General features: G+C 38.6%; 1 protein-coding gene and 1 long non-coding RNA gene across 5 annotated transcripts in view; one reads left to right on the top strand and one right to left on the bottom strand.

Moving 5' to 3' along the window:
- The window catches only part of LOC141378977 (uncharacterized), a 28463-nt gene extending 9521 nt beyond the window's left edge, over window positions 1–18942 (bottom strand). The window contains exons 1-3 of one of the 2 annotated variants that reach the window (XR_012394833.1): window positions 18664–18942; window positions 17938–18385; window positions 17324–17555 (exon numbers count right to left, since the gene is read on the bottom strand). This is a non-coding gene — a long non-coding RNA (uncharacterized lncRNA). Of the gene's footprint in view, window positions 1–1541; window positions 1704–17323; window positions 17556–17937; window positions 18386–18663 lie in introns of those variants that run through there. The other variant, XR_012394834.1, reaches the window with a different exon arrangement.
- Window positions 1–26777, top strand: part of scn12aa (sodium channel, voltage gated, type XII, alpha a) — a 155030-nt gene that overhangs the window by 8044 nt on the left and 120209 nt on the right. For 2 of the 3 annotated variants that reach the window (XM_068212913.2, XM_009298901.5), the window contains exons 2-3: window positions 17265–17571; window positions 24933–25051. In XM_068212913.2, the coding sequence (XP_068069014.2) occupies window positions 17305–17571; window positions 24933–25051 (386 nt within the window). In that variant the 5' untranslated portion in view covers window positions 17265–17304. 3 annotated transcript variants of the gene reach the window in all.

Below are 26777 nucleotides of genomic sequence, written 5' to 3'. Positions count from 1 at the left end.
TAATTTTCTTTCAGTTTAGTCTCTATTTCAGAGGTCACCACAGCGGAATGAACCGCCAACTATTACAGCATATGTTTTATAGCAGATGCCCTTCCTACCCCCACCCAGTACAAAGGAAACATCCATACACTCTTGCATTCACAAACACACAAACACACACACACACACACACACACACACACACACACTATGGGCAATTTAGCTTATTCAATTCACCTACAGTGCATGTGTTTGGACTGAGGTGGAAACCGAAGCACACGGAGGAAACCCACACCAACACTAGGAGAACATGCAAACTCCACGCAGAAATGACTACTGGCCCAGCCGGGACACGAACCAGTGACTTTCTTGCTGTGGGGTGACAGTGCTAACCACTGAGCCTCTAAAATCATTATAAATACCTTTAAAATGATACGTTAGATATAAAACTCTTAGTAACATTGCAGTAAAAGTCAGTAAATATTTATATGGTTTCTGTTTGCGATCAAGTGTCTTTTGTCTGTTGGATGATGTTGTATGTAATATAATTGTCCAAATGACCCACTAATATTTATACTGACCAACCAAAATAGATGATGTGAACCATGAAATAGACGAAAGATTAAAATATACGTCATGAACATTGGTCTACTAAAATGAAGTCTAAAATGAATACCTAAATCAGCTGCGTGATCAGTCCAAATCTAAATCCAGACGTTTATTAAAAATAAAGAAGTTAATACAATCAAGAGCAGAGATACAAAGAGATGACGAATGTACTGAAAGCAAAAGTATACAGCACAGAACAAAATATGTACACTTACCGGCCACTTTATTAGGTACACCTGTCCAACTGCTCGTTAACACAAATTTCTAATCAGCCATTTACATGGCAGCAACAAAATGTAGACATGGTCAAGACGATCTGCTGCAGTTAAACCGAGCATTAGAATGAGGAAGAAAGGGGATTTAAGTGACTTTGAATTTGAAATGGTTGTTGATGCCAGACGAGCTGCTCTGAGTATTTTAGAAACTGCTGATCTACTGGGATTTTCATGCACGGCCATCTTTAGGGTTTACAGAGAATTGTATAAAAAAAGAGGAACTATCCAGTGAGCGGCAGTTCTGTGGACAGAAATGCCTTGTTGATGTCAGAGGTCAGAGGAGAATGGCCAGACTGGTTTTAGCTGAAGCGCAACAGTAACTCAAATAACCACTCGCTACAACCGAGGTCTGCAGAAGAGCATCTCTGAACATGCAACATGTCCAACCTTGGGGCGGATGGGCAACAGCAGCAGAAGACCACACCAGGAGCCTCTTCTGTCAGCTAAGAACAGGAAACTGAGGCTACAATTCACACAGGCTCACCAAAAATAGACAATAGAAGATTGGACATTCGGATGGTCGGGTCAGAATTTCAACAAAATGAAAGCATGGATCCATCCTGCCTTGTATTATTGTTTCAGGCTGATGGTGGTGGTGTAATGGTGTGAGGGATATTTTCTTGGCACACTTTAGGTCCATTAGTATCAATTGAGCATCGTGTCAACGCCACAGCCTACCTGAGTATTGTTGCTGACCATGTCCATCTTTTTATGACCACAGTGTACACATCTTTTGATGGCTACTTCCAGCAGGATAATGCACCATGTCCTAAAGCACAAATCATCTTAGACTGGTTTCTTGAACATGACAATGAGTTCACTGTACTTAAATGCCTACTAAATACCTACACAGTCACCAGGTGGAACAGGAGATTCACGTTATGAATGTGCAGCCAACAAAATTGCAGCTGATGCTATCATGTCAATATGGAGCAAAATCTCTGAGGACAATTTCTAGTATCTTATTAAGGATTAAGGCAGTTCTGAAGGCAAAAGGTCCAACCTGATACTAGTAAGGTGTACCTAATAAAGTGGCCGGTCAGTGCATAGTTATAGAAAGTACAGTTTGTACAGTATAAAAATCATTATGTCAACGTGAAGTCCCGATAAAGATAGCTATACAAGTATATGAGTGTATGTGTGTGTGTGAAAGGACTGCTTGTTAAGACGATTACCCAAATCCAGAGGACTTTGATTACATTACGTCATTACGTTTTAGAGAATGTGCTGTTCGTTTGGACTGACGGCTCAGATCACACTGATTTTGCATTATTAGCTGCAGGACGGCTCTAAATTATGAATCCAGATATTTGCAAACATTAATTTGAGCTTGATCAAAGGTCAGGAAATGACATGCCGCATTTGTAATTGAAATGACTCTTTTTATGTTCTGAATGGTCTTTGTTGTGGCTGTAAGGCTTTAGAAATACTGTAAACGAGAACAGAGACTATTAATATGGCACTCTGGGTTGGTGTGGGTTTGGGTAATAAAATGGGTCGTTGGATTGAAGAGAGTTTTTAATCAGTCTGTGTTGTTCCCTGCAACTAAAATGAGTAGCAAGGATGCATTCAATGGTGATCATCAAAAGTAAACAGTAAAGACATTTATAACATTATAGAAGACTTTCATTTCAATTAAAGTCGTCACAATTAATATGAGACAGCATAACTGAATTATAAATGCTTCCTGAGCTTCAAATCAGCTTTTAGAATGACCACAAAACCAGCCATAAGTGTCAATTATTTTTAATTTAGGATTTAGACATCACATTAGAGCTGAACAAATAAGCTTTCCATGTTTGGTTTGATAGAAGAGCACATTTTTTTTTGTCTGAAAGAAAACTATTTGGGTTCGAACCAATCAAAATAGTAGGAAAATCGCCTTTAAAGTTGAACACATTATCCTTGGCAATGGATAGTCATTCATTCATTCATTGGTCACACTTTATTTTGATGGTCCGTTTGTTGAATATAAGTTACATTGCATCTACATGCCAACTAATTCCCATTAGATTATAAGTAGACTGTTAGGGTTGGGGTTAGTGTAAGTTGACATGTATAGTTGAAGTCAGAATTATTAGCCCCCCTGAATTACTAGACGGCTTGTTTATTTTTTTTTTACCCAATTTCTGTTTAATGGAGAGAAGATTTTTTTTCATCACATTTCTAAACATAATCATTTTAGTAACTCATTTCTAATTATTGATTTATTTTATCTTTGCCATGATGACAGTAAATAATATTTCACTAGATATTTTTCAAGACACTTCAATACAACTTAGTGACATTTAAAGGCTTAACTAGGTTAATTAGGTTAACTAGGCAGGTTAGGGTAATTAGACCCTAATGTTGGAGCACATCTGATCATTTCTGGAAGCTGATTTCAGCAGTGTGAAGCATAATAGCTGAAAGCCGATTCACCCTGCTTTGACTGAACTCTTGGAATTTCTAGTTTATTTGATCCTAAAGATCTGAGTGATCTGTTTTAACTATTTTTACAAGCATAAATCAAATTCCAATAATCAAAATCTAAAGGCTACTAAAATACACCTACGAGAGTTAGTTTACATACATTCATTCATTCATTCATTCATTTTCTTGTCAGCTTAGTCCCTTTATTTATCCGGGGTCGCCACAGCGGAATGAACCGCCAACTTATCCAGCACATTTTTACGCACCAGATAATTTAGCCAACCCAATTCACCTGTACCACATGTCTTTGGATTATGGGGGAAATCGGAGCGCCCGGAGGAAACCCACGCGAACGCAGGGAGAACATGCAAACTCCACACAGAAACGCCAACTGAGCCGAGGATCAACTCAGCGACCTTCTTGGTGTGAGGCGACAGCACTACCTACTGCGCCACTGCGTCACCAGTTTACATACAGTAATATTAAAATAAAAGTACTTAAATAGTAAAATAAGTAGTTTATTTTAAAGTTAAGTCAACAGAATGGGACCATTCAAATAAATTTAGACGTCTTCAAAGTCTTAATCTAAATGTAGTCACTTTGTGCTGCTAAAGCCAGTCACTGCTAAAGAATTCTGGCCCAGATCTGGCATAAATCTGGCAAAGCAGTCATTCTTCAGGCACTGGCATACAGCATGTGGGCTAAACATGGCTCGGGTTTGGCAGAGGTGGCACCGTCTTTAAGGCGGCACATAAGACTTGGGCCAGATTTAAAATGTAGTATTTGGCCCAGATGTTAAAAATTGATATGTGGGCCATGTAAGTTTGGCTTGTCTTGAGCTACATTTAAATGCATTAAAATTATTTTTGAGAAAAGAAGAAAAATCTACCAATTAAGCCACTTTGAGAAAAAGCATGTCCATTGTGTGCCTAAACCGCAATGCTTCATGGGTTTATCAGTTTCATTGCGATCGTGACAGACTATCATATCTGGCCCAGTTCAGGCCTAGTTATGGGTTATTAACTTGGCTGAGACTTGACTCAAATATGGTCCATGTTTGGCCCTTGTCTGGAAGCCAGACTTGGTCCAGTCATGTACCGTAATTCACTACGGCATGTGGGCCAAGCAAAATCTGATTGTGTGGGCCAGAGAAATGCTGCTATGTGGGATGCTGCTCTACCTTTATTCTAACATACAATGCTCAGTTTTCACAAGCTGATGGGTGCAAAGGTCCTTTATGTTGCTCAATAAGCATTTAAACACAAACAATATGCTTTGTTTGATGTACTGTTGAAGGCTAAATTATTGCCTACCTGTGAAACTGAAATTCTTTTTCAAATATTTCCAAAGTGCTGCTTATTCATTCATTCATTTTCCTTCGGCTTAGTCCCTTTATTCATCAGGGGTCACCACAGCGGAATGAACCGCCAACTATTCCAGCATATGCTGTAAAAAGTGGATGCCCTTCCAGCTGCAACCAAGAATTGGGAAAAATGCATACACACTCATTCACACACACTCACACTACGGCCAATTTAGTTTCTTCAATTCACCTATAGAGCATGTGTTTGATCCCTGCAGTCAACAATATAACCACTTTAAAGACTGAAGCAAGCCAGTGAAAAGCTTCAAAGTTGATCCCTGTGTTTTGTGGTTGGTAATAGCATGATACTAGCTTGATTCTAGAATGCATTAGCATAATCCTTATATAAATTAGCATGATTCAACCATGAATTAACATGTTGTTGGCATGATTCCAGCATGAATTGACATGTTAACATGATTCCAACATGGATTTGCATGTTGTTAGCAAGTTTCTAGCATGAATTAGCATGTTACCATGATTCCAAGATGAATTTGCATGTTGTTCCCTGCTAAAAAATCCAGCTTAAACCAGCCTAGGCTGGTTGGCTGGTTTTATCTGGTCAACCAGGCTGGTTTTAGAGGGGTTTTGGCCACTTCCAGGCTAGTTTCCAGCCATTTCCAGCCTGGTCTTAGCTGGTCAGGCTGGAAAATGACCAGCTATATCCAGCTAAAACCAGCTTGACCAGCCTGGTTTAAGCTGGACATAGCTGGTTTTGGCTGGGCTCCCAGCCTGCTAGGCTGGTCGAGCTGGTTTTAGCTGGTCATCTCCCAGCCTAACCACCTAAGACCAGGCTGGAAATGGCTGGAAACCAGCCAGGAAGTGGCCAAAACCCCCCTAAAACCAGCCTGGTTGACCAGCTAAAACCAGCTAACCAGCCTAGGCTGGTTTAAGCTGGATTTTTCAGCAGGGTTAGCATGTTTCTAGGATGAATTAGCATGTTAGCATGAATCCAACATGATTTTGCATGTTGTTAGCACGTTTCTAGCATAAATTAGCATATTACCATGATTCCAAGATGAATTTTCATGTTGTTAGCATGTTTTTAGAATGAATTAGTATGTTATCATGATTCCAACATGAATTTGCATGTTGTTAACATGTTTCCAGTATGAATTAGCATGTTGATGGCATGATTTTAGCACCAATTAGCATGATATTAACATGATTTCAGCGTGGATTAGCATATTATTAGCATGATTTTAGCAATAATTAGCATGTTGTTAGCATGATTCTAAGATGAATTAGCATGTTGTTAGCATGATTCCAGCATGAATTAGCATGTTGTTAAAATGATTCCAGTGTGAAAGTATGTTGTTACCATGATTCTAGTATGAATTAGCATATTATTAGCATGATTCCAACATGATTTAGTAGGTTGTTAGCATGATTCCAGAATGAATTAACATGTTGTTAGCATGATTCTAGTCTGAATTTGCATATTGTTACCATGACTCTAGTATGAATAAGCATTTTATTAGCATAATTTCAATGTGAATTAGCATGTTGTTGGCATGTTTCTAGCATGAATTAACACAGTGATAGCATGTTTCTAGCATAAACTAGCATGTTGTTAGCATGTTTCTAGCATGAAATAGCATGTTGTTAGCACAACTCTAGTATGAATTAGCATGTTGTTAGCATGTTGAGCGAGTTCAACGAGTTCAGCAGCTAATCAGCCCGAATCAGCTGAGGTGAAGTGATGGCGAACAGCGAGACCTAGCTGTCACTCAAGTGGCCACGCCCTTAATTATGCAAACTTAATAAAACTTGATAGAAAGGAAACGGATGAGTTATAAAAAAAATCCCCCCCCTCACAGTTGTCATTAAGGCAACCCAGGCTCATTCAGGAAACGTAGTCCCGTGGACGTTTCTGGAGACCGCGGAATACGTCCCGGCAGGTACGTACGGCTGCAGTTTTTGTTTTTGCGAATCCGTGAGAGGCCGCTGTTGTGCGCTTTTTCACATCTCAAACGCCTCTCGGGAGTGCAGTTTCCGGCCGCGCTGTTCTCGCGTGAACCCACCAGAGGCCGCTGTCCGACTGAAAGGATGATTGACTGATGATTTTTTTTTTCAACCGCGTTTTCGGATTTCACCGCCTTCTCACCCTGTTACGAAACTCATTCACTTAATTTTTTCGGGATTCTGTTTTTGTCTTACCTGATTGTTGGAACCGCTCTTCCCCGGACTCGAAACCGATCGCCGTGGTCAACTCCTCTCTGAATTTCGAGCCTGCCGACGTACACGGTGAGCTGAGTGGACAAACGGGTTGCAGTGGGAAAGCCCTCCACAAGGAGGTAAGTGGTTGTCGGCCGGCCGGCCGGCAGGCAAGCGCGAAAGGGAACAGCGTCACACCGCCCCGTAGCGTTCACTTGAAAAAAATGAATGCAGCCGTACTCCAGAAACGTCCGCGGGACTACGTTTTCAGAATGAGCTTGGGTTGCATGAAGGGTAATATCAGCTTTATGAACCAAAATCATTCTTTGTACCAGGCTGTAAACACCTTTTTTTCTGCTGTAAAGTTGGCAATTTGAACAGTGAGCTTATTAGACATTTGCGTCATATGGAGCCAGGACTAGCAGAATTTCAATGAATTGCAGTTTCTGTTACTTCCGTATTGACTTCCCGAGGGAGAGCGTGAGGTTGCCGCTTGGTCAAAACCAGCTGAATCCACTTGTGTTTTTTTTTTTTTTTTTTTTGCAAAAACCTCTAAATCCACATATGGGGACAGGACCAAGGCGTTGGTGAGCTTTCTTGACCAGAGAGGTGGTGTTGGTAGACCAAGACAGGTCATTGGTAATATGCACCCCCAGGAACTTGGTGCTTTTCAGTGTGGTAGAGTCAGTGAAAAGCACCAAGTTCCTGGGGGTGCATATTACCAATGACCTGTCTTGGTCTACCAACACCACCTCTCTGGTCAAGAAAGCTCACCAACGCCTCCACTTCCTGCGCAGGATGAGAAGAGCTAACCTCCCTCCACCGGCACTCACTACCTTCTACAAAGGTGCCATTGAGAGTATTCTCACCAGCAGTCTCTCAGTCTGGTATGGTAGCTGCTCTGCTGCTGACCGGACAGCTCTACAGAGGGTGGTGAGGTCAGCTGAGAAGATAATCGGATCAGCCCTACCATCCATTCAGGACATATACCCGCTCCGTTGCTACAAAAGAGCTACAAACATCATCAAAGACTTCACCCATCCCACACATAAACTGTTCACTCTCCTACCATCTGGGAAGTGCTACAGCAGTATGCGTTGCAAGTCTACTAGACTCATAAATAGCTTTTTTCCTCAAGCTATTAGACTGCTCAACTCACTCATGAAAACTGGATTATAAAATCACAATCCACAGCCCACACACACAAAAATCTGTGGAACTTTGAGAAAAGCAAACTCAATGTTTTTATATTAATATTCCTTGCACGTGTAACATGTTTACAAAATACACTTACCTCTAAGCTGCTACTTTGCACTTTGCACTTTTGCCATACTGCACCTAATTGCACTACAATAAATACCTCAACTTGGTCATATTCTGGAACAATAGGATATATGGTAACTGTTCACAGTTTATTAGTGTCTATTATTTAATTCATCTTGTACTATATTAGTTAAATGTTTAGTTTATGTCTAGTGTGTGTCATATTTTTGTTTTTAAATTGCACATTGGAGTATGGGAGAAACGCAATTTCAGTCTGCTGTGTAATGTACTGTTGCATGGTTTGATTGACAATAAAGTTGACTTGACTTGACTTGAGGACAGTGTTATTGATTTAAAATCACTAAAGATGCAATTAGATATTATTGAGCAAACATAAATTGATTACACAAACCAGCTGAAGTTAAAAATACATGATCTGCCAAGTAAGTGGTGGTTGTTTCCACTGTGGTAACCCCTAATAAAGCAGGGACTAAGCAGAAGGAAAATGAATGAATGAAATCTGTCAAGTGCATCACTTAACTGACATTAATTAAATCTGAACAATGTGTTGTCATTTCTGATATTTGGGATTTAGATTTAATGTAAGTAGAGCAATGTAAACATTGCAAACATTGTAAGCTAAGCTTGGTAGATTATCTAATGTAGTGTAAAACATTGTGAAACATCAGTATCTGTGCATTGTCCATTATTATTAAAGTAATATAGTTTATTGAAGTAATATAAATAACGTAGAGTTTTATACATTATATTTATCTTGTTAAAAATAGCTTACATTAGCAAATAAAACACAAGGTAGTGCTACTGTGCAAAAACGGGGATGTCCCTCAGAAGCTGTCATTCATTCATCCTCACCGTACTCAAGGTCTTGGTCTCTTTTTCATCTCTTGTTTATCCTCATAGCATCCATGTAAGATAAAAGAATGCCATCTTAACTTCTTCTTTCATAAAATGGAGTTGCTGTTTAATGTATATCATGTATTTAAAATAACGTCGCTGTGCAAACAAACATCATGAATGCATGCTAGTATGCTACACTTCCGACTGTACATTGTGTTTCCTTGTTCTTATAATGCATTGTTTTGAGGAAAGAGACCTGACTGACAGTAAGAATGGCTCATCCAGTTCATCAAACCCCATCGTTTAAAATCTGAATCGGAAATGGAATAAAACAATCTCCTTCACGCTGCTACATTGAAAACACAGGATTCGATTCATGGCTTCTGATTGGTTCTCAGGATATAGCAGCTTTTAGCAGCTGTAAAAAGGAAGTGGCACTTAGAGGCTTTTGCAGACAAACTGTTATTACTGAATAAAATCGCGCTGCAATTTAGATGATTTCAACCAAAAATATTTGTTGAACGTGCTACGTGCCTACAGCATTCACTTAATGTCATTAGCCCATTTTTGGCGGAAGTGGCGTTTAGCGGCTTTTGCATCTGATCTCTATATATATATCTTTTGTTAGTGTAGGGAATGCAGTGGTTTTGTTAGGCTTTGTAAATGACATTTGCTGCTATACCACTTCAGCTTGTTTTTGCCTACTCTTCATCACGAGGAAGACAAGTAGGAACCATTAATAAGTCTGCATCTTATTTTATTTGCACATTTATTAAATGGAAATGTTTCTGATTTTCGTATGCAAATTCGTCTTCAGATGGCGCCTTTATAGCAATGTGTGTGCAGTCGATCGGTCCGATTACATTGGGCAAACCGACGACCGCTGCAAGTTGCGCTTTATTGTTTGGCTGGTCAACTGCATGGTATGGAAACCTTATATACCTGCTAGACATGCGGATGAACCCGTCTCATACAGCTGCCATTGCAAAGACATGTTGTAGTGTGCAATTTAACACAACTGCCTCTAGGAGTCGCCAATGGAAATAAAACAGACACACACAAGAAATGCACGTATGCCAGGCATAAAGTTGTCGTGGACCAACGCACATTCATTACATCTTTAGTAAATCAAACGTGAGCGTGAAACCTGGCGTATGCAGCGTTGATACATTTGGCCCCTGGTCTGGCGGAGAGGGTTCTGGCTGCAGACCTGGTGCAGTGCAATCTGGGCTGCATCCAATGCTTTTTAACGGGCTTACCTAACCACACCCCTAACCCTACCCGTCACAGTGACGTCACTCGCTCCATTTAAGTGCATTGTGTCTGACATTGCATCGCTGAGTAATGCAGTCTCAGCTTGCATCATAAAGGCTGCATCCAAATACTATTGGCGCTTTCTATCTAAGTATATCTGAACAGGGATTTCCAACAGTAAAATCCAAATGTCAAAAATGGTGTTTATCACGTTTTGCAACCAAACTCTTCATATGTTTTTCCTACTACAGATGTCAATGGTTACATACTATCTTCCTCTGTGTGTTTATAAGGCAGAGGTGAGTAATTGATAACAGAATTAGAATTTTTGGGTGAACTATCCCTTTAATGCTTTTGGACGGCATGTTTACTCGCCTAACAATACCAAACATTGCATGTGTTTCTGTAGTTCTTACATCAGATGTGACGTCCCACATTAATATGTGTCTGAGTAATTTCCTACAGCTGAGACTTATGGGTCACATGAAGCTGCAAGTCGTAAGCCACTCTGAGGTCGCGGGTTAGATAATGTGGAAATGAGGAAATGATCAAACGTCTGCCAGCAGAAGAACAGCAACTTCCTCCTCCATGCACTAATCTGCACTTAGAGGCGAGCCATACAGTAACCATAATAAAAGCAGAGGTTATCAAAGGGTTAGTTCACCCCACAATGAACATTATTCTGTGTTATGTATGAATATTATGTAATCCATATCTAAGAATATCACTAGATGGAATTGATCATCAAGTCTTTACATTGCTGGCACACGGGCACAAGGTCATGCTCCTTTCCGCATGCAGTCTGTGACATTATTTCCACAGCAGATAAGCTCTTTAAACTCTTACTGCAAATGCAAAATGTACAAAGAATTGAAGCATCATTGTGTTATCCTGCCATTCATGTGTGCTCATTCCAAAGAACACAGAGTACACACTACACACACATTCAAAACAAAAACGTTTTTTTATTTTATTTTTCATACTACTTATTTACTCATTTCTTGAGTTTTTTTGGGATTTAACAACTTGTTTGATGTTCAATCAACTTAGGGCCAGAAGGAAGACTTTTTTTGCTATTTCTGCAGAGAATTTTGGAAACAATCTGCAAATTTCCACTGAATTATTTTGGGAGTATTGTAACTAGAACCTTAATATTCACCTTATTCTCAGCTGTCGAGCGGGCGCTGCCATTTGAATCTTTTTGTCTCGCGACTTCCGGTCACATTCACTTCCATTCATTTTTTGACGTTAACAACTGCTCGTTACGCTGCTTGATGTTGCAATTTAATATTTTCTTATTATATTATGCTACTTGGTCTGTGTAGTCATGCAAATATTTGTTTGTAGAGCAAGTAGTTTGGCCATTTTCTGCCATTTATTATTCCTTGTCATTTCTCCCATAGGCGACTGAATCGGAAGTTCTAAGACAATCGCGAAAACAGGCGCACTTCCGCATTTTAGAATAAGGTCAATATGAAATAAAAATTATATTTTTAAAACTTTTATTTATGTTTAAAATGCAAATCCAATTAGATTCATTTTATTAGATTCCTTAATATTTTTATTACAAAGCAAGTCTCTCATATAATATATCTACTAAATGACAGAAAATACTACTGTACAATTTAGGGATGCCACAGTTCTCATTATACTATTGAACCGTTCGGTACGACCTCTATGGTTCAATACGTGCTTGTGAATTGCCGTTTTCTTGGTTTTGCGTTTAATAAATTTATGTGCGTTTATATCTCCCTGAATTGACTGTGTGTGCCTGTAAGTCCATGATCTGAGATGAGGAAACTCCTCCCCACGAGTAAATATCCAATCACTATGCTCTAAAGTTAGGGGGCGCTTAACCTTCATTCCACACTTTAACATGGCGAGCGGCGGTTAAGTGAGGCTGAGGCAACAGTACAAGGAAGCGCCGGCGAAGTGAGGCAACAGTATGAGAAAACGCCGGCATTTTTCAAATCATTGGTGTGAGGACATTTCAATTTTGCCGTTTGTATAATGCCAATAAATTTTTTTTAAAAAGGTGAACAAAAAATAACTGTGTGCAAGCATTGTTTTACACGAATAACCATGACTGCACACCTGCAGAGCCATCACCCAGCAAAATCACTGTATAAAGGCAATATGGCAGAGAAGGTAATAAAGTCCTCCAAATAGCAACAATCCCTCACTGAATCTTTCAAGCAAACATACCCAACTGGTTCAGAGAGACACATAAAACAACAAAGACAGTGCAGCCGTTTATTGCTAAAGATTTGCAGCCATTTTTGGTGATTGAAGATGCGGACTTTTGTCATCTTATAAAAGCACTCGATCTGCGTTGCATACTACAGTCTCGAAATTTTTCAGCACCGAGATAATTAAGATGGTTTATTTATGTTTACTTAAGTACAAATATGTTTATTTGAAATGGCCAATTAATCTTTATTAACTTCACATGTATGTTTATTTTCAAAGTGTAGGATTTTATGTGTTCCCCAGTTTGTACATGGGCTACCCACAGCTGTGAGATTTTAGTGTTAATATTTTTTTTTTATACAATACACAAGGAAATTGTGTACTTTTCTTGGCTTTTAAGTAAAACAAAATGAGTATTGCAATAAATATTTTTTTTTCTCCTTAACCTCTTACTGTTCCTATTGCCTATAGAATAAAAAAAAAAACAAGTGTCAAGCCATGAGAACCAAACCGAACCAAAAACCGTGTTAAAAAAACGAGGTATGTATTGAACTGTGGGCTAACTGTATTGCTGCATCACTATTACAAACTGCATTGTACATAAATCAGATGAACATTTTCACATCAGTCAATAATATTACTATAATTAATTTGTAATGTGATGTAATGTGTGTATTTATATAGCGTGTTCATTGTGTATGGCCATGCACTCAAAGCGCTTCACATTCATGAGGGGGGGGGGGACAATGGTGCCAGTGCGCTCACCACACACCAGCTATAGGTGGAGTGGAGAGACAGAGCCAATTCAATGGATGGGAATGATTGGAAGGCCTTGATCGTTAGGGCCGATTGAGGGACTTTGGCCAGGACACCGCGGTCACACCTCTACTCTTTTATGAGAAGTGACATGGGATTTTTAATGACTTCCAAGAGTCAGGACCTCGGTTTAACATCTCATCCGAAAGACAAAATCTGCTGAGACGGAATTTAAAAACTGACTAAATAAACATTTACACACATTTACTCAGTTAAATAAACAGAATTAACGATGGGCTACAAATCTGGCGCGCAGATTCCGTGTGGGCCTAAGTTAACTTGGGGTGGCACAATGGCGCAGTGGGTAGCGTTGTCGCCTCACAGCAAGAAGGTCACTGGTTTGAGGCCCGGCTGGGTCAGTTAATATTTCTGTGTGGAGTTTGCATGTTCTCTCTGTGTTGGCCGTGGTGTATGAGAGTGTGTGTGAAATTGTGAGTGTATGGGTGTTTGCCCAGCACTGGATTGTTACTGGAAGGGCATCCGCTGTGTAAAACATATGCTGGATAAGTTGGCGGTTCATTCCACTGTGGCGACTTATGAAAAATAATCGATTAAGTCAAAGAAAAATGAATGAAGAAATGAACAAAAATATTTGTATTCATGACTTTTTTTGTCCTATTAATTTTTTTACAGTCTACTAAAGTGTTACCGTATATTTAAATTGGGTTGTTTTTGCATCTTTAAAGGCCACCTATTTCACACCTTTTTTAAGATTTAATATTAATATTATGGTTCTTCTGAGTGTGCCAGTTTAGGTTCAATTCAAAACACAATTCAGATTTGTTATTCTAATGTGTTTAAGAGTCATTTTGGGGGGTGTGCACACAGCTCGTTTTTTTAGGGGTGTGTTGCTTCACATGAAAATTAGTTTCAGCTTCCCACCCAACTTAACAAGGGGGCGGAGCCAAGAGCTCATCCGCTTTGTGGATCCGCATGTTAAGTGTTGACGTGTTTGTGACGTATGTAATACTGTTTCCGGGTCCAAGCCGCCATTCATTTGAGTGAAGGTATCATTTGTTTATAATCACGTTTTATTCCTGTCACACATTAAAGTTAATTTTATATAAAATCATAGTGTACACAACAATCTCTGGGCTTGCTGCATAACAAATACAAACATTTTCACAATTTATCAAAAAATTAATCACTTTCTGGCCATCGGGTATTAGGCATGGACATATATACTGCGATCGTGATTTTCGAAAGCCTTAAATCGCTTTGTAAGCGTTTATTATTACCATTTCATTAGTCTCCCCATTCAGTTAAATAGAGCGATTGGACCCGGAGGCCACTTCGTGTGACGTCACACTTAACAAGCGGATGGGAACAGACAGGCAGACAGAGAGATGCAACATGAGTGAGAGGACCAGCGTTCAGCCGTACATGTACGACCTAGACAGAGACTAAGCAGAGACTACTGTTGAGGAATCGATATTCCTAATGTGCCAGAATATGTGTAAGTATCAAAATAAGTGGCAGTTACAAAATCATTTGTTTCATTCTTGTTAAAAGTTACAAAGACCCACCTCAAAAGTAGGGCCAAACGTGCTTTTGCCATAGCAGGTCCTCGCCTCTGGGACTCTCTGCCATTAGATCTAAAAAAGGCTTCGTCGCTGCCTATTTTCAAGTCTAAATTAAAGACGCATTTATTTTCTAGGTCTTTATGAAGCATAAGTCCTTCCCTTTTGGGGGGGGTGGGGGGGGGGTGTTGGGAGTGGGGAGGGGGATTAAAACGGTCATGTTCTCTATCGTGTTTAGTGTTGGTCAACTGTGGTAGCATCTTTTAATTAGGAAAAATATAAATTTTTATTATTATAATTTTTTTTATTTTGCTCTTTTATTGATAATCTTTTTATGTTCCTTCCTATTATGCGATCATTGCTGTTTTTACTGTTTTATGCTCATATCATGTGTTTATTTTCTCTCTGTAAAGCACTTGTGGCAGTTGGAAACGTGCTATATAAATAAATAGAACTTGAACTTGAATTTGTGTCTTGGTTTAGCCGCTATGTAACGATGCATGCGTCATCCTTATAGGGATGTAATGATTTACCGGTTTCACTATTGACAGTGCTTTAATTCGTCACGGTTAATTAATCGTAAAGGCTTCTTAACACTGTTTCTACACGGAACAAAACTGCGGCAACTAAACAAAGTGATGCCAACTGTGTACTAGTTTAAAGTTCCGAGCTTACACACCGAAACTAAAAACCACAAACACTGGATTAACTTTGACTGAGGCTATAACTAAGGCAAATTCGTTAATTCCAATGAGGGACGTGCAATGGAGGGGCGAGCATGTGAGGCAACGCGTTCACACTTTCGCACCTGTTCGCACCTGACAGGGAGCTTCTGTGACTGTGGGAAATGCAAACAGCTGAAGTTTTAGGAAGGGGCAATGAAAAGTACACGTTTGCAAACCCACCTAAAGTTACAAACAATGGCGCAGATGAGAGCGATCATGTGGTGAATGTTGATCCACCAGCAGAGATCAATCGATTGTTTGAGAGAGAGTGCTGAAAGACTCTGTGGATCAGCTGTTTTTAATGGCCCGAATCTCAATACGTTGCATTCACTGCGTGTTCAGCGCAAACGGCTGCTAAATGTAAAATCTCTGTTGCTTATTCGCAGGAAGACAATAGCCCCTTTCACACAGTGATACCGGTAAATATCCGGAAAATTTCCGGAATGACTTTACCGGTATATTCAAAAAAGCGATCTTCACACAGGCGAGGACGTAACGGAATTTTTCCGAAAAAGAGCATTCACACATCCATCCCAAAATGCCGGTAAATTCTGACATCATTAACCAGAAATGACCACTAAACGGCTGCACTTGTGTTTGTAAACATTTGACTGCATTAAAAACTCTTTGGATGGATCAGTATAGTGAACAACTCCAATGAAAACATAGAGAAACACTTTCGCATGTCGAGATGTACATGATATGTGTGTGTGTGCTGGCGCTACGGGCGCTCACGGGCACACGCAGAGCTTGAAGGTAAACAAACAACGGATTATCATAAACATTTTATCGATAATTATTTACACAGTTAGCATTAAGGAGGAACATAGAAACATTATCTGACTAACATCTAGCAGCTAAAGGTGTCTGGAAAAAATATTCAAAGGCTTTTATTCTCATAAACCGCGCGCACGTGAATGCGTCTGACTGTTCTGATTGGCTAAAGCAGGTGTCTCACGTCAGCACGTTCTAGACGTGGACGCACTTATTACGGCAATCTTCCTTCTGCATTCACACAGCGCAGCATTCCGGCAAATTACCGGTAATGTTACAACTTCTCTTTCTGGAAAATAGCCGGAACGAATTTACCGGTATTTTTTAAAAAGGGCCTGTTCACACATACAACCTTTCCGGAAAATTGCCGGTAATTTTCCGGAAAGGTCTGTATGTGTGAAAGGGGCTAATGAAGGCTCTTGTGTTGAGCCCAGTGAGCCTTACATCTTAAATAGAGCTTAAAGGGTGCTTCTTTTAGTGACATCGCTTTGACTCACATGCTGAAAATGGCGGACGTGAAACAACAAACTTAGGATATGGTAATGCGCACCTGTCTATCAATATTTGTTGGTGGAGGGACTGCACTCCTACGTCAAGTTGCGGTCAATCTCAAAACCGCTCCAATTGGTCCACCAATTGATGTTGTTAAATTTAAAAAAAGGACTGGTTGTGTTTATATCACCCCATTATGGCTTTCTATACAATATACCTACACACATATCTGCCCAAACAGCTTGAAAAGTAGATTTTTCACCATAGGTGCCCTTTAAAGTTTTTGCAAATGACATTTTTATAAACCACACACAGACTAGTCATTGAAATACCATGAGTGTTAACTATCAAACTAAAGGTTAACCATCCAGCTATGTTAGCTGCGACCTGGGAATTCAGATATTGCAGCTCCCTAATAAGTACACGCCGTGATCTTGAGAGTCCCTAAAGGGAAACCCGTCAAGCCCTCGAGTCCTGAACGAGACTCTAGAGAGATTGAGCTGCAGTCATTATATTGTATATGGCAAAAACAACAAGACTTTCTAACAGTGCTGTTCTCTCTGTTCCCCTAATCCAGCTTTGAGTAACTTCTAGTACAGGCCGATCAGGATGAAAAGATGGCGACCATGCTCTTACCAGCGGGTCCTGATGGCTTGCGACCGTTCACTCGAGAGTCTCTGGCGGCCATCGAGCAGAGGATCAGCGAAGAGCGGGCCAGGAACACTAAGGATTACAAGGCGGACCCCGGGGATGTGGAGGAGCCCAAACCCCGCGCTGACCTGGAGGTCGGGAAGGTGCTGCCTCGCATCTTTGGAGAAATCCCTGCCGGACTGGTTGGAGTCCCGCTGGAGGACATCGACCCATTCTACTTCAGAAATCAGAAGGTGAGTCAGACTCCAAACAAGGTATCATAAGTTAAATTTAAGACATTTTTTAAGACCACTAGGAATCAAGTTTTAGACTTATACATGTTTTTTTTTATATCACGTAAAAAAAAAAATAATTTAATACATTTAATAATACAATAATAATTTAATAATAATAAATAAGGTCAGTATCCTCAGCTGCAGTGTTGGGCACATTCCTTTTTCAAGAGTAATCACTTATAGTTATTAGGTCCTATCACAAATAGTCACTGAGTTACATAATTATAAAATAACTAGTCACCAGGGAAAGCAACATTGCGTTACTTAAATTCTAATTTGCCAAATGATTATAATAATTAATAATAATTAATAATAATTCCTTACATTTATATAGCGTTTTTCTGGGCACTCTGATGCGCTTTGATAGTGGTGGATCTCCTTATCCACCACTAGAGTGCAGCATCCACCTGGATGACGCGACGACAGCCATTTTGCGCCAGACCGCACACCACACACCAGCTGATTGGTGGAGAGGAGACAGTGATGAAGCCAATATGGGGATGGTTAGGAGGCCATAATGGACAGAGGCCAGTGGGCAGATTTGGCCAGGATGCCGGGGTTAAACCTCTACTCTTTTCGAAGGACATCCTGGGATTTTTAACGACCACAGAGAGTCGGGATCTCGGTTTAACATCTCATCCGAAAGACGGCGCTCACTGAGCAGTATAGCGTCCCCATCACTATAATAGGCCATTAGGACCCACACAGACCGCCCCCTGCTGGCCTCACTAACACCACTTCTGGCAGCAACCTAGCTTTCCCATGTGATCTCCTATAAAGAGAGATATAAAATGAACTATAAAATGAAGCTAAAATATTGTACACTAATCTTTACTATTTCAATGTTGTTGTTGTGGGACAATGTAAGAGACAACCATCAAATTCAACATATCGTTGTAAACAGGGCTTGACATGAACTTTTTTGATCACCAGCCACTGTGGCACGTAGTTTTTCAACATTACTAGTTCGGCATTTTCACTAGCCACAATTCTGTTGTTGGAAAAATATATTTTATATGCATAAATATGAATTTGACATGCTAAACTTACTTGATTTAGATTTTGGGTGCTTTCACACCTGCCTTAATTAGTTCGATTAAATCGCACTAGAGTTCGTTTCCCCTTTTGGAGCGGTTCGTTTGGGCAGGTGAGAATGCAGCAATCGTACTTGAGTGCGCACCAAAAGCGGACCAAATAAGCGTACGAGACCTGCTTGAAGAGGTGGTCTCGTTATGCTTTCAGTCGAACCCTGGAGCGGTTCGTTTGTGGTGAGAATATGACCCGTACTAAAACAGGTCCAACCACAAAAAGTACAGCGCGTTTTGGACTAATTCAGCTGCCGTACGCCGATGCCCTGTGCATTATGGGATATGGAGGAAAAATATTTGTTGACCAACAGAGAGAGAGATGAAAACATTACCTGATGGATCGTTGGTAATATTTCCGCAAGATGACCATGTCGCAGTTTAGCTAAATTAATTCACGCCTCCTCCTGAAGTGATGAGCGATGCATTAAACACTGTTTTCCAGCCGCGGCCGCGCTTCATTTTCGTAATGTATAGTTTGTCTAAAGCAGGGATGCAATCAGCCAGCGCAGTCGTCCCTCCAGAGTAAAAGGTTTTGTTTATCTGCAGGAGTTCACTGGCATTTTCCCGCACGTGAATTCTGACCAATCAATAAGCAGTTTAGGAAATATGTTCAACAACATCTGGCCAATGAGAGATGTGGATTTTGTCAGATGACTGCATTTTGGTTTGTTTCAACTGGTTCGGACCAAAGCCAGCAGTGTGGTGTTAAAACGACCCAAAGACGGCAGAAGATGCAACAATGTATCATTTATTACACTTGGTCCGGACCAAATGAAGCGAACTACAGATCTGCACATCTAGATTCTTTGCTTGCAGGTTGAAATGTTTTGCTTGTGAGTTGAAAAGTTTTGAACCCATAAATGCCAGGGTTAATACTGTCTTTATTATTCAAACAAACATATGAAGTTTTTGACCAAAATTAGGTACAATGCAATTAAAAAATAAAAGAATTCAAATAATTAATTTTTTTTTTTTTTTTAATTCACACTGCAAAAAAGAAACTATTGCCATTTTATGCAGTTACCACCATATTAATTCATTGTGTGCTCATTCATTTTGCTTTCGGTTTTGTTTCATTTTTGCGGATCTAAAATCTTTGCTTTTGAGTTGAAAAGTTTTGCGAGTTGAAAACTGCAGCTCAGTGGGCGGGTTCTTCTGAAACACCTTATTCTATTGGTCATCTTGATTGAGGTCACAGGTTGGCCACGCCCATTACATTTTTGCGCAGTTGGCGAGCAGCAGGTCTTCTTTAAGGTAAGTTAACTGAAACTGTATAATAATAAAGACACAAAATTAACCCCGGCATTCATGGATTCAAAACTGTTCAACTCACAAGCAAAACATTTCAACCTGCAAGCAAAGATTCTAGATGTGCAATAAAAGACAGAAAAATTAATAAGTGTGCAATGAAAATTGTGGTAACTGCATATTAGGACAATTGTTTATTTTTTGCAATCCAAAATATTTTATTATCATTGACATAAGTTTTTAAATTAAACGTGTTTTTTATTTCAAATCTTACATTTTTTAATTACTACATACATAATTTTTCTTTAAAACTAAATATTTTTGATTGAATATTAAAGAAACAAATCTAGCTCTATACGAGAGCCAAAGAAGGCCATGTCAAATGTCAAATTACTGAGCCTACATATAGGAGTCTGAGGAAAAACGAACTTAACTTTAGAAGACAATATGAGATGGCATTAAGTGTTTTTTTTTTACATCTAAACTCTTCATTTTTACAGTTCAGTAAAAAGAGAGTAAAGTTGATGAAGTTAGTAACCTCTTATATATTCTCAATCTTCAGACCTCAAACTACATAAACATATATATTTTGTTTCTCCAAAATTGGTGTTTTAGAAAAAAAAATACTGCCTATTTGTCAACTACTCGAATGCATCTTAATGACAGCAGAAAGTGCAGTAAATGAACTCTAATAGACATCAGGTTCATGTTTTAGAAGGTAATTGCAGCAGTGCTTCAATACACAGATGCATTTATGTGAGTGCAGGTAATGATTTTTGTCATGGGTGGCGATGAGTGATGTGCATCTGCATTTTGTTGAAAACATTTTCCATCTTTTTATAAATCATCAACCTTGATTTGACCTGGACGGACACATTTGCATACTGTACTACAAGCTTAGAGGTCACAATATACACCACATAAAATGAGGAGGGCCACAAATTATAATTTACATTATAAGACTTTATTTAATTTATGGAGTTTTACTGACTTTAAAAGCTGTCGATTACCAAGTCTGGTGGGGCCTGTTTCTATTTAAAAATTAATACTGAACATTATTCATTTATTTTCTTTTCGGCTTAGTCCCTTTATTAATCTGGGGTCACCACAGCGGAATAAACCGCCAACTTGTCCAGCACGTTTTACGTTGCGGATGCCCTTCCAGCCGCAACCCAAAATGATACATTATGTCTTGTTTTTATAGTTTCACTCTAGGTCTAAACAACAATATTGCCAGAGATGCATAAAGTACTAGAGACCCAGACTTCAGTAAAAGTACAAGTACTCTATGAAAAAGTGACTCGAGTAGAAGTTGAAGTGCTCTTTAAGCACCATACTTAAAGGGCCATGAAACCCCCTCGTTTCAGCAGGGTGTTTTCACACCTCTACTTTGGAAAAAGTCAGAAAAGTGGGCGTGTCCAGCTCTGTTTAGGGGGGAGTGTCGGAGGAAGAAAAGAGGCTTGGTATGGGAGTGTCTATTTAGGCGCGCACAGCGGACAATGTGACTGTGTTTACATGGACATCTGTAGTCGAATTATTTGCCAAATTATTAAATGGTGGACTTTAACTGCAGTTTGTCTCTTTCATTCAGGGAATTCATTCATGTCCCTCGCGACAAACGTGATATTTGATTCGAGGCGCTGCTCTAAGCGTGTATTTTTTATGCAATGTTTGATACCGCACGGCGAATGAGAGAAAAAAAAACTCAGCATTTCCCGGAAACTTAGATGCACATGGCAGGTAGTGTCAGAAAGCCGCGTGTGTTATTCCGGTCACAAAATCCAACACGAGGTTATAGTTTGGTTGTAACTGTTAGTGCTAACTATTGCACTCGGTGCAATAGTTTGTTTGATACGAATAAAATACGAACTGAATAAACAAAGAGCACTGGTCACTCACTTACCAAATAGAGACAGGACAATCACCAGCAACTAGAGCCGCGTCTTTATTTAGAGGAGACTACAATCTGGATCTCAGCGTTTGCAGATGAGAACAGCTCTCAGGTAAACAATAATCCTCCTTAGACACGTAAGTTATTGTTGTCGAGCGTCGCGTACACTGTTAATCCACGCGTGAGTTTGAGCTCTCACAGAGAGAAAATGAAAACGAAACTTAACTGCAGCAAACTATAAAAGCAACACTTCATGCTTGTTTTGCCAACACAACGTGTCGTCTTTGCCGTCTACACTGTGACAGTAATGAATATTAATGAAGTTGCACAATAGAGCGCGCTGATTGGTTTGAACCAAGCCTTACTCATGCATTAATGCATCACACTCTAAGACGTAATAAGACACACTCTGGCACAGATGTCCAGTCTGCACGCTGGAATACACGCTATTATGTCATGACCGTGACGCAGCTTCAAAAATCCGTTTCAAACAGGAAGTACGAATTTGCTTGAAATAACGCAAAAACAACCAATTTACACTTTTTAATCTATAATTGTAACAAGTAGATGTGTAAATCTACACTGGTTTCACAGTTTGGTTCAGTTACGATTATCCTGCCATTGATTCGGTTCAATTCTATATATTGGTGCACTGACGATGCTTTCCATACATAATTTGATTTATTCTTTAAAACACAACAAAACAATTTTTTTAACTATATTGTTCAATTGTAATGATTAAAAATAAATAAATAAACAAAAAAAAAATACATACACACACACATATATATATATATATATATATATATATATATATATATATATATATATATATATATATATATATATATATATAAAATCTTTTTGTTTTTGTCGATTAATTTTGTGGCTAAAAGGTATCGGTTCAGGCACCGTTTTGGCATGGGTACCGTTTTAAAGGTATCGATTTAGCACCAGTATCGGAAAAAACCCAAACGAAACGATACCCAACCCTAATATATATATATATATATATATATATATATATATATATATATATATATATATATATATATATATAGCTCCAAGCTTGGCCAACACACCTGAGCCAAATAATTCGGACCTGAACAGCACTTGATAATTTCACGCAGGTGTGTTTGAGTCTGCTGGAACATAGATCGCCTGGAACAGAATAGCTCTACCTTGATTTAGATACACAAAAATCTACACACACAAATATATTTTGTAAATATGAACTTTCATTTCAGATGCGATCAATTGCAATTAATTGTTTTACAGCAGTAATTGAAATACAAAATTTGAACAATGTCTCTATGTGTGATGGTATAACTATAATATAAGCGTATTAAATGGTCTGTTTAATATAAACCATTTTAAATCCATTATAAGGAATTATTGCACAGCTAAGCTGTAATGGCCACTCCACTTTGTTTGAATGAAACATTAGCCCGTATCCTTATCTCTTCTACTTCTAAGTTCATTTAAATACACTAATACCGGCCTATTTGGCTTCGTATACATTGTGCTATTACTGTGTAATAAAACAATGTACATTTAAGTTCAGAACGTTTCATTTACCTATCAACTGTCTTTTTTTGTCATGGATTATTAGACCATTACTGCTTTAAAGAATCCACTGCATTCATTTGATCAAATATAAATCTAAACAGCAATGTAATAAAATAATAGTACAATTTAAAATGATGCAAAGTTGTAGTTTCGGTAACACTTTATAACACGTTTGCATTAGCTAGTTATTATTAACATGAACAAACAATGAACAATACATTTATTACACCATTTGTTCATGTTAGTTAAGGTTAGGCATAGATATATACACTAGATATCGCATAGGGACCCTGAGCATGCGTCAATAGCGCCGCCACATTGGTACAGTGCTCCCAGGACGAATGTCATTCAACCGCACTAGTCAAGACAGTGTTATTACGTGAAGATGCGGGACTTTAGCGCTGTGTACTTGTGTAGTAACGAGCAAATAAGGAAAACGAAGCACAAAGGCAGAACATTTCATAGGTAATATTAAGTTTTTTTCTGTTTATGTTTGTTCTGAACTTTTGTGCTGATCAGGTAACGTTATTGATGATAATACAGTCACTTACTGCATTCACCATACGGCAAAGCAGCTCCAACTCGCACTAAACACTCGGCTTATGCTGATTTTGTTGAATAAAATCAGCAAACAATGCAAAAGAAATATGACAACGAGATGCTGCGCTGCCAGAAACTTGTATTATTGTCGGCTAACGTTAGTGAAAGAGTCGTTCGGGGAATTCATTCACAAACGATTCGCTCTCTCCTTCAGTATGAGAAGTGAAAGCAGGAAAGGAGGTGTGTTTCAGGACACGGATTAGATTAAATTTAACAGGGAGGGTGAATAGTACATTTCTGTACACACAAACACAAGCTTTTTGTCAGGAATGGCCGCGCGGTCACTGATCCATCAATGTAGAAAAGTGATGTAAAATTATAATTTTCGTAATTAGGAAAAAAAAATTACATACTAACATCCAGGAAAACTCCCGATCATAGATATATGTGTATATGTGTATATCTCTGGCTTTGGATGGCCACAATCCTCCACTGTATCCCGCATTCATTTCAAAGGAGCGCTACCCTGTAGCAAGATGGCGGTGCTATTGACGCATTCCGTCCACTAGACAACTATAAGCCAGGCGACATCTAATGTATATATCTATGAAGGTTAGGTAATGAAAATACAGTCGTTCGTTGTTAGTTCATTAACTCACATGCTTTAACTAATGTTAACAAGGATTAATTTGTATGTTAATAATGCATTAGTAAATATTCATCCATGATTGATAAATGCTGTATACATGTATTGTTCATTATTAGTCATGTTAGTAAATACATTAACTAATGAAACCTTATTGCAAAGTGTAAACATATTATCAGTATCTTCAGAAATCATTGTAATATGCAGATTTGTTGCTAAAGATTATTGTAATTAGGATGTTTTGTTTGGAAACTGCTGTCTTTATATGCAGAACAATGACATTTCCTTTGCCCAGACTGACTGTTTCTCTTCTCTTCTCTCTCTCTTTTTTTTACAGACCTTTATAGTACTAAACAAGGGAAAAGCCATCTTCCGCTTCAGTGCCACATCTGCACTCTACATATTCAGTCCCTTTCACTGCATTAGAAGAATCTCCATCCGAATCCTTGTCCATTCATATCCTTCCACAGCCTGAGAAGATTCAGAAGTCTTCTCTATGTGTGCAATGTTTACTTGCTTGGAGAATTACAGAGAGATTTGCTGTGTTTACAGCCGTGCTTGTGATTTACGTTTAATAACTTTCAACCCCCTAAGCTTCTCTAGAAACACAGCTGCACTGATTTCTTTTTTTAATACGTGAGACATTTTATAATCATATAAATCTGTTTTGCAAAAGCACCCTTCTGAAAGGTATTTATGGAGGAGCCAGGCAGGCTATTTTTGACCTTATAGTACACATGAAATCAAAACTAACCCTTTTAATTTTGTTAGCTTACATTGCTTGCTTTGTATGATTCATCTGTGCATGTAATTAAGCAAAGAGAAATAGTTTGCTCTTGTAATTGAAATCTGAAAGTGCTCTTCATGTTTGTTTCTCTGTTAAACTCTCAAATTACGTGTGTCTGAGGTATTGGGCGGGGCTAACATGCTTAACCACGCCCCTCCAACTGTCAAGTTTGACATCGCTATGACAACAAACAGAAATGGTGAGGAGGAGGTGTCTGTTAGGTTGTAACAAAGAGCTTAGAATGACCAAGGGGCGACACTCAATAGAACGTTCCATTGCAACAGCAGCGCCCAGCAACAGCCTCGTGATTCCGGCATTTTAGAGTGAAAGCGATCGGCTGTCCATTGGATCTTATTGCTGTTGCGATGGCGAGCAGCTGCTTTGTTATTTATTTATTTATTTAAAAAGTGCATTAAAGCTGAGATACAACCTGAAAGACGACAATACAACACTTACTATAACAGTTATCAGCCCTTTTAATAGTTTATTTTACAGACTTATAATATGCTGTTGTTCTATTGGAGTTTTCATTCCAAAATGGCCATCGCACGGTCCAGTGGCGGTTTCCCAAATTGCACTAGTGTCGTCTCTTGGTGATTCTATGCTCTTTAGTTGTAATAACACTTGCGAAAACCATTTCCCAAATTTTTGCCTACTTTACTAGAAGCAATCAGCTCGCAGTAGAAAAAGACACGCCCAATGTTTTGTCATTCAATATTCCATTTTTTGGAATGGTTGCAGCTTCCGGTTCATGTGGACTCATAATTTAAATCTGCATTTTTTTAACTAAACAAAATACAAAACAAAACACAAAAATAAAAAATAAAACAAACCAAAAAACAAAAACTAAACACAACAAAAAAGAATTTGAAAACAAATAAAAAAACTAAACAAGACTTAACAAAATACAAAACAAAATAAAACAGAAAAAAAACTAAACACAACAAAAAACAAAACAGAAAACAAAACAAGAAACGAAACATGACTAAACAAAATACAAAACAAAACACAACAAAAGACAAATCACAAAACAAAACACAAAATAAACTAACCAAAAACCCAAAGCAAAAAACTAAACAAAAAACAAAACTAAACAAAAAATAAAACTAAACAAAAAACTAAACGAAAAACAAATAAAAACAAAAAACAAAACTAAACAAAAACTAAACAAAAAAACTAAACAAAACAAAAAACTAAACAAAACAAAAAATAAAACTAAACTGAACTAAAGAAAAAACTAAACAAAACAACAAACTAAACAAAAAACTAAACAAAAAATAAAACAAAACAAAAAACAAAACAAAACAAAAAAACTGAACTAAACAAAAAACAAAGCAAAACTAAACAAAAAACTAAACAAAAACAAAAAAAACTGAACTAAACAAAAAACAAAAC

This window comes from Danio rerio, chromosome 2, assembly GCF_049306965.1.
Source record: "Danio rerio strain Tuebingen ecotype United States chromosome 2, GRCz12tu, whole genome shotgun sequence".
NCBI lineage: Eukaryota > Metazoa > Chordata > Actinopteri > Cypriniformes > Danionidae > Danio > Danio rerio.
Note: the sequence above shows the minus strand (reverse complement) of the source record. Positions and strands in the feature narration are given on the sequence as shown.